The 13,230-nt window shown below is 43.8% G+C and overlaps 1 protein-coding gene across 2 annotated transcripts in view; it reads left to right on the top strand.

Moving 5' to 3' along the window:
* The first annotated feature begins 470 nt into the window (after window positions 1-470).
* b4galnt4a (beta-1,4-N-acetyl-galactosaminyl transferase 4a) overlaps window positions 471-13,230 on the top strand; it is a 249,931-nt gene continuing 237,171 nt past the window's right edge. For both annotated transcript variants that reach the window (XM_054733237.2, XM_054733236.2), the window contains exon 1: window positions 471-828. In XM_054733237.2, the coding sequence (XP_054589212.2) occupies window positions 687-828 (142 nt within the window). In that variant the 5' untranslated portion in view covers window positions 471-686. The remainder of the gene's footprint in view (window positions 829-13,230) is intronic.

Below are 13,230 nucleotides of genomic sequence, written 5' to 3'. Positions count from 1 at the left end.
TCCTCTCCCTGGACGCGGATAAAAACGCGCTCCGTGTGAACGAGCCGCCTTCTCTCAGCTGTGTTTAACAATAGAAGCTGTCTGGATCCTCATCTGGGTTATCATCACACCTGACACCCTCGCTGTTGTTCCAGACTCGTTTGGATCGTTGACGGGGACCTTTGTTGCTCCACTGCTGGACTTTGCTCCAAAGCCCTCACCGGCGGGGATGGACCTTGAGTAGCCGATGAAATAATCAGCGTCGTGGTGTCAGCAAGGGCTTGAGCCGCGGGGGATTTATGTAGATTATCGCTAGAGTGCTATTTTGTCCCCCCTCCCGTTCCCACTCTTAAGAGAACTCAGCAGCTTTAGGTCTGCTGTCCTTTTCCAGCTCCTTTAACTCCAGGAGTCTGTTTAAGGAGGAGGAGACGGGGAAGGGGTCGCAGGCGATGCGTAACGCAGAGGTGTTTGGAGCCAGATCCGAGGACCTGCTGTCACACCGTGGATGTGGGGGGATGAGACGCGCCTCACGGCTGTAGTGATTACGCGTGCTCTCTACTCCCTCTCTTCCTCTCGGGATGCCGTGGATGTGAGGAGGAGAACCGGTCCCTCTGCAGATCCGCGAAGTGCCACCGAGCAGCAGCACCGAATTCCCGGACTTTATCTGACTCTCTACCGGACGGCCACCGGAGGATGTTTCAGCCAGGATGCTGCGCTTCCCCGTGAAGAAGATCCGGAAGCAGTTTAAGCTCCTGCTGCTGCTGGTGCTGCTCACCTCAGCCGCGTGGTTCACCTACTTGCACATCAATCAGGGCAAAACCATCAAGCTCCACTTCAACTACGGAAAAGGTAAAGCTTCTCCTTCTGTTACCAACGAGAGTCTTGAACCATCACTTCCTTTAAGATCAAAGGGTCTAATCTCTTCCTGGAGACTAAGTTGGAAAAGTGAAGATGCTGGTTGAAGATGCATTAACCTGAAACTTCTGCGTTTGAAAAATCAGTTTATGACCAGTTTATGTTCAGCAGATCAGGTTTGTGGCAACATTCATGTGTGCAAATATGAAGCATTTTGCATCCTTTCAAAGTTTTCCTATAATTTGTTGTGAATCTAGCACAAATGCACAAATATTAGTGCACACTTAAAGCATGATCACATTTCTATTGCAACAAGACATTTTTTAAACCACTATTTTTTTGCAGACAATTTGTCACACATTGAACTCTAAAGAGTTAATTAAGTTCTCATCATTTGGGTAAAATTTGAATACATTTGCCATATTTTCATCATTTGATTCATTTCTTTGTACACCCCTTTGATGATTCAACCTAAACTTGGTTAATCTAAAGCAGATTGTGTGTAATCCTTAGCCCGTATGCTGGGTCATATCGATAACCCAACCCCAAAACCTCAAGTTAACTTGGTCCACATTTAGGTGATCAAAAATAATCCAAACTGGTTTGCTTTTAAACCAACACAGCAGATAATGGCTTTATAAGGGGCAATTATCTGCTTTCTTAAGCTGTGTCGAGGTCAATAACAGCTCAGTATCATTTAGTTTGATTAAAAAAGACAAACACATCTGTTACCCACGATTCCATCGTGTCTGATGAGCTGGAACTGACATTACTGCCGGAAGAAGAAACAAAGACAAGGTGCACGTCTCATAAATTAACAATAGTTTCCTCCTCCGGGCTGAATAAAGAGAGTTTGGGGGCTGGGTCAAAGGCCAGGGCGTTGCTTTCCACATTAATAATCAAAGGGCTGTTAATGAAAGCAGCCTGAGAGGTATCAGGCACACCGGTAACCTTAGGAGTAAAAAATTCCACCTGCTGCCTTCTTTACGTTTTATTCCCAAACCCCGACTGCTCGACTTCCTCGTGCTCACGGATGAAGCAGACAACCACGGTGTTAAATCTCCACTCAGTGCAGTTTTAACTGGTGTCTCCCGCAGCTGTCAGTGTATGATGTCCTTGAAGAGTGTGTGTCTCACACACACATGCACGCGTACACACATTCAGCTGACTGACAGAGATCCTTTTATTGTCTCTGGTCTCAGGGCTTTTCCTAGCAACAGATGCAACTGCAAGTTTGTTTTTTTTGAAGGTTTATTAACCAGGATGTAAAAGGAAGATGCTCCTTTAAAAATAAGCAGCAGAAGAAGTTTTAAGTCTCTTATAAATTAGTTTTTTTGCAGAGCTGTGCTGCAAGTCATGATTTGGCTCAGTCTGCTTGCGCTGACCGTCTCTAATTGTTTAGATTTAGCATTTTTACAGATGTAGCTAGTTATTTAGTGTGAAAATGGCTTTCATGCGTCAAAAGCACTCGGTTTGCAACAATCCTCCTGGTTTTTTAGGGTTCCTCTAAAAACCTCGACGTTGTGCTGCACAGGTCTACATTTCAGGCTTTTACCAGGCCTTTTTGCAGGTTGGACCACGTAACGTCTTATGAAGATTTTGTCTGATGGACAAACAAAAAATACGATTTCTAAGGCCCTGTCCACACGTAGCCGGGGATCTGCCAAAACGTAGATATTTTTCTACGTTTTGGCCTGTCATCCACACGAAAACGGAGTTTTTTCACACGAAAACGGATCTTTTTAAAAACTCCGGCCAAAGTGAAGATCTGCCTTTTCTCCGTTTTGGGTGTCTGCGTGTGGACAGACAAAACCGGAGTTTTAAGGTCTGCAACGTCACTTTCCGCGACAAAAAAATGCTGACATCACGTGTGCGACCTGTGTTTACACTAGCCGACAGCATGGATGCCCTCAGAGCTGCGCTCGCTTTATCAATTGTCCAAGCGCTTTTTGCTTGTTTGTTTTTGCAAGCGGAATTACTGCTCCTTGCGCAAGACCACAGACGAAGGACGAGGTTAAGAACGGGGGAAGTACTGCCGCCTACAGGTCTGGCATGTCCTTAACAACGTATTTATCCGGGTACGTGTGGACAGTTTTTATTTAAACGAGGTGGTGTGGATGCAAGTTTTTGGAGGGGCGGATATCCGTTTTTAAAAAACCCGGCTACGTGTGGACTAGGCCTAAGTAGGACTCGCCGAAAATAAGGTGTGTAACTATTCCCATAAACCTGGAAGTTTTGTTGATTCTTGGTAGAAATCATGTTATTTCCCTTTTGGTAGGAGTTTTTAATTAAATGAATATTAAATGAGAATTTGTCAAAAAGTTTTTTCATTTGTTCCAATTTTGGAGAAATTTAAATCCACTTCAGCCAAAGCCTCTCATTGAGAATGCATCAAACGAACTGCTGCTAGTTTTTTTTCTTTTCCTATAAACAACATGTGATTGGTGGAGAAATATTAACATTTTAGCATAAAACTTATGTTTAAGTGGAAATAATGACATGTCTGCCTATCCTTACAGACATACAAATAAATAATCTCAGGCTGAACGGTGGATTCCCTCAGAAGAGTCTGGCTGCAGCAGAAAATGGAAAGTGATTTTAATTGGTGTAGCTGGCTAGAAAAATGAAATGTTCTAGACTTTTCCCAACAAGTGACCTTTTAGAAATTGTAAATCAGCTGTGACGACGCCTGTTCAGATTATGAATTACTTGCTGTAGAAGTTGTGTGATATACATCACTTCGCATACTTGGTGGAAAAGGCACGCCGTTATTCACGTGATTTGTCACGCTGCGGATGATGCGCAGAGAAATCGGTCCCAAAGAAGTCGCGTCTGACCATTTTGGTTCAGATTTGTCATCATCCAGAGCTGCAGCTGTGTGGAACAGGGCCATCACTTTCTGCCTCTAAATAATTCAGGACGGGAGGAAGCTGTGTGATAAACTGGTGATGGAATAGTGATGGGCAGACGACTCATTTCAGGCTGACCTGCAAGAGGAGTTGCTGTTTTGAATAAAAAATGCACATAGAGTATGTTTTTAGTTTTTTGGGGGGATTTTCTTGGAATCAAAACTCTTAAATCCAGCATGATGAAAGACTTTTTTCTTCAAGAAGAAGCAGATTCTTTCTTATCCTCAGGGAATGTGAACAATTTGTTATTACCTGCATCAACAATGATAAATAGGTCATCTAAAAATGAATTTATATAATTAGAAGCAACATTAAGACGGCTTTTGAGGACGTTTATGAATATTTTATTGAACGCCCAGGTAGCTGTTGCACCTACGACGGTGGAGAGAACCAAAAACGGGTAATTAAACAGTTTTCTGATTGCACCCCGGCCAGGCTGGCCTTATTTAATCAGAATTTCAATGAGGAAGCGTGTTGGCAGACGGTTCTCCGGTGCATTTTAGATGAGTGCCACATTTATGTGGCCACCCAGTTTTACAGCACCCCCCCTGTTTTCCTGCATCAACAGGTCCACTGAGGAGGGAAAGGCTGGCCTCTGCATACAAGCCTCTATTGATTAACTGATTACACACATGTAGGCACACACACACACACACGCACGCACGCACGCACGCACACACACACACACACGCACACACACACACACAAACACACGCGCACATACTGCTTTTATTTGTCGATTAAGACAAATGTAACGTACCAAAAGGGTCAATTTTCACCTATATATTGACCAACATAGTGACCTTTCATTCACTTTCTGTTTGGCCTTCCAAATCCAGAAAGTTCTGTTCAGTGCGTGTTTACATACTGAAGACAAAACGTCCAGACAAACTTTCTCTCTGTGAAAGCCAGACGTCAACATTCTTCACTCTGAATAAGTGAAGACTCAACGATGTTATAGTTATAAGTTAAATAATCATATGTGATGAATGAACAAGATGTTTAAATCAAATGTTTGAATAATCTGTGCTTAAATTAATGAAGTTGAAATGAATATTGCTCTTACAATGATTAATTGCAGATCTTATGATCATTATGTGTCTGATTAAACAAGTTAATCATTATCTACACTCATACAAATTACAATAAGATACAAATTAAGGTTAAGGTTCACCTCACATAAGTGTTTTAAACCATTCTCATTCACAGCGTTATAAACATTTTTGTATCTGAGGAGGATGTGACTTTCTGAGGGATGTTGGTAAACTCTCAGAAACGTGTCAAATTCTGATTGGCCAAACTTGGCTAGAAGTCATAACAAAGTAGTTTAATAAAACAAGAAATACTTTCCGATTAATTCAGTTTCCAGCTGACCCTGATTTGGCCAAATCGGGAAAGAAGCCTCTTTTGAAACAAACTCCTTTGACCTTAAGTCAAAATGGTAAATGGCCTGTTTTGATTTTGCGCCTTCTAGAGTCCTGGAACCCCCCAAGGCGCTTTACAACACAACCAGTCATTCACCCATTAACACACACATTCACACACTGATGGGGATGAGCTACAATGTAGCCACAGCTGCCCTGGGGCACACTGACAGAGGCGAGGCTGCCGAGCACAGGCACCACCGGTCCCTCCGACCACCACCAGCAGGCAAGGTGGGTTAAATGTCTTGCCCAAGGACACAACGACAGCGACAGACAGAGCAGGGCTCGAACCTGCAACCTTCCAGTTACGGGATGAGCACTTAACTCCTGTGCAACAGTCGCCAAAACCTTTCGCTGTAAGTGATTACAGACACAACAGCTCTTTTCAGAGCTACTTCACACCTAATCTGCAGACCCCGGGTTGCATCTCATGGCCGGGGAAGCTGAACTCAGAGGAAGCTACTAATCTCTGAGTATCGTGGTTTCGACGTCCGGTGACCTCACCAATGTAACGGAACGGAATGACTGTTTTTTCCCTTCTTTGCTCAAGACTAGTCTGCATAAGATATGGTCTCAAGGTCTCATGCTGCTTATTTTCAGCTCAACAAAAGAATGAAGAACAATCTCTTTTCTTTTAATTAATCAAAGAACTCTATTTGAATAAGAATAAGAAGAAAAGATCATTTCTATAGCACCTCTCAAGATAAAAATCACGAGGCGCTTCACAAAAACAAAAAATGTAAAAATATAAAAAAGCATTTAGAAAATGTTTAAAAATATATTTAAAATGAGCAAAAAGAGACAATTGTGATTAAAAAATGTTAAGAAAGAGAGAGAGAATAGGAAAAAGGGAAATCAGTGGTTCCTGAGGAAGGTGGAATAGGTGGGGAGAGCAGAATAAAGAGAGAGTGGTGAAGAAGGTCATACAAAAGCCAGCTTGAACAAGTGAGTCTTCAGCTGCTTTTTAAAGGAGTCCACTGAGTCCACTGATCTCAGGCTCAGGGGGAGAGAGTTCCAGAGTCTGGGGGCCACCGCAGCAAATGATCTGTCACCTTTGGTCTTTAGCCTAGAGCTGCACAACCAGTAGGCTTTGGTCACTGGACCTCAGGGACCTGCTGGGGGTGTAGGGACTAAGAAGATCACCAATGTAAGATGGTGCTTGTCCATGTAAGGCCCTATAGACCAGAACCAGGATCTTGAAATGAACCCTGAAGTTGACTGGCAGCCAGTGAAGCTGGAGGAGAAGTGGGGTGATGTGGCTAATCCATCAAAGTGTTAGTCAATAAATAAGATGTGACCGATCTGTGAAATCAAAATATTAACTACCTTATTATAATCCTATAGAATATAAAAGTACTATGACTTTGTGTTCCAACAGGACTCATTTCACGTAGCGTTAAAAAGACATAACACATTACTTTCACTGATCCATTCAGAATCTTACAGATCTGACGGAGGCGTGGTTTTGATGGTGTTTGGTAATTTTTCATTCGACAATAAACCATAACATCCGAAGTATAAAACTATGCCACGTCAGTTCTAACGCCAGTTCAAAGCGTTCCAGAGAAAGTGACGGAGTGGCCAATCCTGATCTAAAACTCTTTAACCAAAAGAACCAACGACAAGCTGAAAAAGGAAAAAATACGTTGCTATTCCAACTGCGGCAACAGTTCCTTTCAGAATAAAAGCTGAACCATCAAGACCCAGGCTTGGGTCTCACCAGACGCCAACAAACTGTCGTGTACCCGGAAGTAACTCACAGACTGGTCTGATCGGAACCGCGGCTTTTCCTACCGGCTCGGTTCCAGAGAGGGTCAAACTGGACCTCGATACTCCGGATCTAAAGCCCCATTCCCACCTGTACCGGGTCGGCCCGGGCCGGGTAGCATAGGTTGTTTACATATCTGGGTGGCCTGGAATTTTCCCGGGCCAACCAAGGCTCATTCTCGGCCCTCTTCTCGAGGGGGTCTGCTTCAGGCCGACCAGGGCCAACACGCCCACTGCTGACAGCAAATTCACACCTTCCATTAGAGCAAGCCTCTGATTGGTGGGTAGAATCAGCCCACATGGGCTTAAGGCAAGGATGTGTGGAATCAACCGGGCCAGGCTGGGGCCGACTGGGGCTACCCGGCCCGGGCCGACCCGGTACAGGTGGGAATGGGGCTTTAAGGGGACTTCCTGAAGGGTAGGTAGACCGACATAATGGTGTCTCATGTGTTTATGGACCTCCTAACCAAAGCTTAATGCAAAGACATCACCTTCAGTTCCCGTCAGAACTAATCGCTTCTTCGGATTTGCTGGTTCTGATTTAACATCACACGTCATCCATCCACCATCTCATCCACTTTAGTTACACCATACATTTAGTTTTAGAGTCAGTCTAGTTTAATTTGTTAGTAATAAAATTCTTAACTTTTAAACTTGACTCTCTCTCTCTTCTGTTGTCTCCGAGTGAATACGGAGCGCTTATCTAATCCCTGCAATAAAAAGATCCAATCTTCTGGTTTAAATAACTCACAGATCCGTAAGGTGGATTTCATATTTCCTATGGAATCCCACGCCTTACGGCTCATTAAATAACACGTAATCTATTTCATTACACCACTCTGACCGCAACCCTCCGTACCGCCAGGAGCAACTCATACAAGGGTATCGTAAGCCTGCACACTGGTGTCTGTTGAGATTTTTATAAATAAACAACTCTCTAGTTTATAACAAACAACAAATTCTTTTACACCCAGATTTCTCAATTTCTCTCAGATACAAGGAACGGTTGCTACAACCTCTGGCTTCCATCACAACACCTCACATCCACCACAACACCTCTCATTATTCATATCTTGTCATGTATCGTTAGTTTAGGAAAAATAATTAAATTCATTTTATAACCATTTACTGACTCTGTCGGAATCAATATGAAGTGTGTTTATGGTCACTAAAGAGCAAAGAACCCTAGAATCTTCTGATTAAACATTCAAAGATCAATCAGATTGATATTTCATATTTACATGGAATATCACATCTTGTTGGTCATAATTAATATTTATTTATTGCTACACAAAATACCTTCCTATCACCACTTTGAAGTTTAGGAGGAGGAAGTCTCGGGGCCTCGACAGATTGGTTGCTCGGTTGCCCATGGAGACAACATATGGAAGAGGAGCATGTAGTGGTTAGAGCTTGTTTTATCAACACCAGAGCATTCACAGCTTTTGATTAAGCCTGAATTAGTAAAAATATGAAGTAAAGACCAAAATAAGGGATGCAAAATTCTTCTTTTGCTTTTATAAAGAGATATAACGAGTCTCATTTACATCCAGACACCCTGAATTTAGTTTGTTTGGTAAAAGTTGGTCCTCATTTTTGCCATCAACACCCTCAGGCTGACTGGCTGTCATGGCAACCAGGCCCTGCGACGCCACTCTCTAATTTTAGACGTTGCTGTTCTCACGTTTTTTTTTCCTGCTTTACCTCGGCACGAATCAGTCTCCCTACAAACTGGTGACAAACACCTCTGCTAGCCTCGTGAGCGTAAGCGCTTAAACACACGTGGAGCAGCTTTTTATGTCATCATTTATTTATGCAGCCATGAATATGGTCAATTAGCCTCTCGTGTTTGTGAATAATGCAGCGTCTTGGTTGCCTACCTGCGCTCTTGATCCTCAGAGAGGAAGAAAGCATGGAGCACGCAGACGTAAACACGAAGTTTGGTCAAACGCTATTTCCATGCAAGTCATGTTTAACATCACAGGTGTGTTTCTGGCAGAGTTGCATTTAGCAGAGCACAGCGAGGGCACAATCTGCAAGTCTGCATCGACTAATTGGCCTGGGCACGTTAAAGCAGGGATTTGTGACAACCCTGGGTGGTAGGTTTGCCTCCACTTACGAGTTCTCAGGGCTTTTATACGTGGAAGAGATCTGGCAACAGGGCAATAGAAAAAGTCTTCTTCATCAGACGAAATGAGTGAACTGCAGCTGAGCCAATGTTGTCATTTATATTCTTTAGAGTCTCGCCGTTGGACTGACTGGAGAAATATTTCTATTTCTAAACCGAGACCGTATATTCTGCTCCAAGTTACGGACCTGGATGTTGGCTGCGATTGTAAAATAGAATCTTCTAATCTGTGCATCTGTCTTCGCTATCCTGGAAACAGAATTAAATACAACAAAGCCCCCATTGTGGATAATTCATTCTGAGCAGGTGTTGTCTTATTTCATTTAAAGAGCTGTTCCCATAAATTTGTGTGTGTGTGTGATTGTGTGTGTGTGTGTGTGTGTGTGTGTGTGTGTGTGTGTGTGTGTGTGTGTGTGTGTGCGGCAGTGAGTTTGTTGTTGGCTTGTGTCTCGGGATCTGGTTTGGGCACCATCACAGCCTCAGCCGTGAATCTGCCCTACAGCTTATCTGACCAACACAATAAATCTCCCTGGTAATTCCACAGTGAGGATGAACAATGTCCCCATGGCGGCTCGCGCAGCCTCCTGCACTGGATGCCGAAGGGAGCTGATGGTGGAGGTGGAGGCGGCGGGCGGCTTTGGGGTGGGGGGTGGGTGGATGATGCTTTCTGCACTGTGCGTGCTGTCAGATTGTTCCTTCCATTAGCTGCCTCGGGGTAAAGCCACCACTCTGTGCTGCTGGACATAATTTAAAGACGGCTCGGAAACATTTTACACTCAGGATTTGTTACATTCACATCCCCACTGTGCTTTTCATGACTCCTAAGGGCTGCGTGTAATATTAACAGATGTGGAGAGAGCGTTGAGAGACGGACGGGGCAGTTAAAAGCATTTGAAAAAAAAAATAGAAAAGAAAATCACCAGTCCGGCATGTGCTAACCTCAGGGTTAATGAAATTTGTGTTGACCTGCCTAACGAGCGGCCGTCAAACGTGAGCGCTCTGGCCTGGTGCTACCGTGTCGCCGCGGGAGATTTGTGTCCAAGCGAGGGGGCGAAACAGAGAGATTTTGTGCAAACGGAGGCACATGTGATGTGGTTTTTGTTTGTGTGTTTGCGAGCACACACCTACCCGCTCTCGCTGCCGCCTGCACTTTAGGCCCAGTGTTTAGCCGAGCAGAAGAGGAAGCAGCTGAATGACGGCACTGTCTGCCCGCTGGCACGCTTCGCTGTGGACATTCAGGGAGGAGGAGTGACGGGGCAAATGAAGGACGCCCTTCTCACGCAACAGGTGGGACAGGGCAGCAGGATGCATCAGGAGAGGATGTGGCCGTGACTGGTGATGACCCCCCCCCCCCCCCCCCCCCCCCCACACACACACACACCTCCACCCCTCTTTCTAACCAGACATCAGCTGGCATGTGTTTGTGCAATTGTGCACAGATTAGATGAAGTTAACTGCGGAAATCTGTTCAGGCGATGTCTAATAATCCAGCGATCACGTTGTTAAACAACGCTATTAAGATTTAATTAAGACCAATTTCCTCAGCAGAGAGTCATAAAAACCCTCACAGTTTGGACAATTTATTAGGACACTGCTGGGAGAAGAGGAAGAGCATCAGAGGAAGGATGTGTTGGTGGAGGGGTACTGACCGTAGACGATGATGATCCCTGCCGTGATGGGATTTGTCAGTTTCCCCACACTGTGACTTGGTTTTGCTACTCCCCACCTCTGCAGAGGGATTTTCTTTCATGGGGGTTTGTGTGCAGTGCGGCTTGGGCTGTATCAGCTCTGGTATTACCTTACAGTAAGTGATCCAGACCTTGCGGGATTTCAATCAATCATCAAAGAGTGAATGTCTGTGCACTCCCTGCTGCTCAGAATGAGCTCTCTTTTTAGTGGTAGTAAATGGAAAAGGTCACCTCTCTTCAAATTTGTTACAAAGAAAGAGAAAGGATCAGAGGACGGGGACAGATAAACCTCAGAGACGTAAGAGCTTGACTCTTTCTTGCAGAGGGAGGTGTTGGTTGCATTGTAATCAGGTTCGTGGATTTTTACAACCCTTCAGAAAGAAAGCCCCCAAAACCAAAGCAAGCGCTTGGTGTGAGGCCGTAAATTGACCGAAAGTTGCCTGTCCCTGTGTGTTTCCCTGCTTTGTTCTTTTCCTTTTTGAAACCCATCTCTAATACACACTCTTACTGTTCGTCTTGCATTTATGAATATTTACACATTTGTGGGAGCTGTAGGTGGAATAGGAATCCATCGGGTTTCCAACGGCTCGCTGAATAAAACGAGTGGGAGAGCTGGAAGTTTTCTGACATTTAAGGGTTTTTACTAACATTTTTGGCTGCCATTTGGATAAAAGTTGCTTGTTCATAAATAATTAATCATGTAGTGGTTATAGGTTTCCCCCCATTAACGTCCAAATGTGAAACATCTTCTTTTGTTCTGTTGAGCTGAACCCCATGAACCCTATATTCTAATTCTGACACGTTTCATGTTGCAGCTTTCTTTATCTTTTCTCCGTTTCTTTATTCTCTTTGCATCTGACGGTCTCTGCATTTCATAGATTCCTCTGTACAAAGCGTCGGAAACAAAAGCCATAGAAAGGGAGGACAAGGGCTGCAGTTTGTCATTCCTTTGTTTCTTCAAAGGCCCACTCGTTGGCGATTACCACGTGAGCTGCTTTGTGAAGGAGTGCGGCATCGGTCGCTCTCTGAGGGCTGTCAAACACTGCTCTCTTTTTTCCAGTTGTAACCAGTCAGGAGGAAAGGTATTCAAGAGACAAGGAGAGTTTCCAGCTTACTTTGGAGGTTTATTTGTGTTTGTATAACTGGCTTGGAGTGAAGTTTTGGCACAGAGTACAGACTTTTTAACAGCTTTTCTCTAATTTAATTTTCTTCAGTGTTTTTTTTTTGTGTTCTGCACAATTCCTCATTTTTTTCTTCTGCATTGATTCAACTAATAGACTAACAGTCAGTGTTGTAGAAGAAGAAGAAGAAGAAAATATAATTTCTATAGCGCCTCTCAAGATAAAAATCACGAGGGGCATCACAAAAACAAAAACAAAAAATATAAAAAATTGTAAAAATATAAAAAAGCATTTAGAAAATGTTTAAAAATATATTTAAAATGAGCAAGAATAAGCAATTGCGATTTAAAAGAAAAAATGTTAAGAAAGAGAGAGAGTGAATAGGAAAGAGGGAAATCAGTGGATCCTGAGGAAGGTGGAATAGGTGGGGAGAGCAGAATAAAGAGAGAGTGGTGAAGAAGATCATACAAAAGCCAGCTTGAACAAGTGAGTCTTCAGCTGCTTTTTAAAGGAGACCACTGAGTCCACTGATCTCAGGCTCAGGGGGAGAGAGGTCCAGAGTCTGGGGGCCACAGCAGCAAATGATCTGTCACCTTTGGTCTTTAGCCTGGTGCGCTGCACAACCAGTAGGCTTTGATCACTGGACCTCAGGGACCTGCTGGGGGTGTAGGGACTAGGTAAACAAACAGGATGGTAAATCCTCGGTGCGTCTTGGGCGATTGTGAACGAACGGAAGGACAAAAGAGTCTGGCGATCATAGGAGATGGTAGCAGGGACACTACTGAAGAAGATCTTAGACAGGAGCAAGGTGGAAAAGAGGAGGTTAGTGCAGAAAAGTTTGAAAAAGTGGCCGGTGACCGCGGCTAAGCCAAGCACAGGCGCCATCTTGCCGTGGGTGTGAAAGAAGTCGGGCTGCGTGTAGCTCGATAATAAATTCCATATCTGTGTTTTTTCTTTCAGAGGCACCTCTTTGAAAGCTTTCCTTGTGAGAATAGTTGTTGGGAGTAGATCAAGTTTTCACGAACGAAGCATTGAGTAAAATAAGTGGGTAGAGTTGCAACTACTGATTATTTTGGTGTTTGATCAGTTAGTGATTACGTGTGCACCCCCCCCCCCCATTCTGGACTGCAGATTTTACCTAGCAACTGTATAAATGGTCTCTACTTTGGGTGTGCGTGAAGAAGAGGGAAGCAAATTTTATTGCCAATTAGTTCAAAAATAATATATTTCTATTAAAATTTCCCTGTAAAGCAAATTGAAGTTCAAAATTTTTTCTGAAATTTTCTGTTCACATTAGGTCACCCGGATTTGTGTGGGATCAAATTTACGATTGAGCCTCAAAAACGCAATTTAGGATTT

This window comes from Nothobranchius furzeri, chromosome 4, assembly GCF_043380555.1.
Source record: "Nothobranchius furzeri strain GRZ-AD chromosome 4, NfurGRZ-RIMD1, whole genome shotgun sequence".
NCBI classification, from domain to species: Eukaryota; Metazoa; Chordata; class Actinopteri; order Cyprinodontiformes; family Nothobranchiidae; genus Nothobranchius; species Nothobranchius furzeri.
The sequence above is the reverse complement of the archived record's forward strand: the minus strand, read 5'-3'. Positions and strand labels throughout refer to the sequence as shown.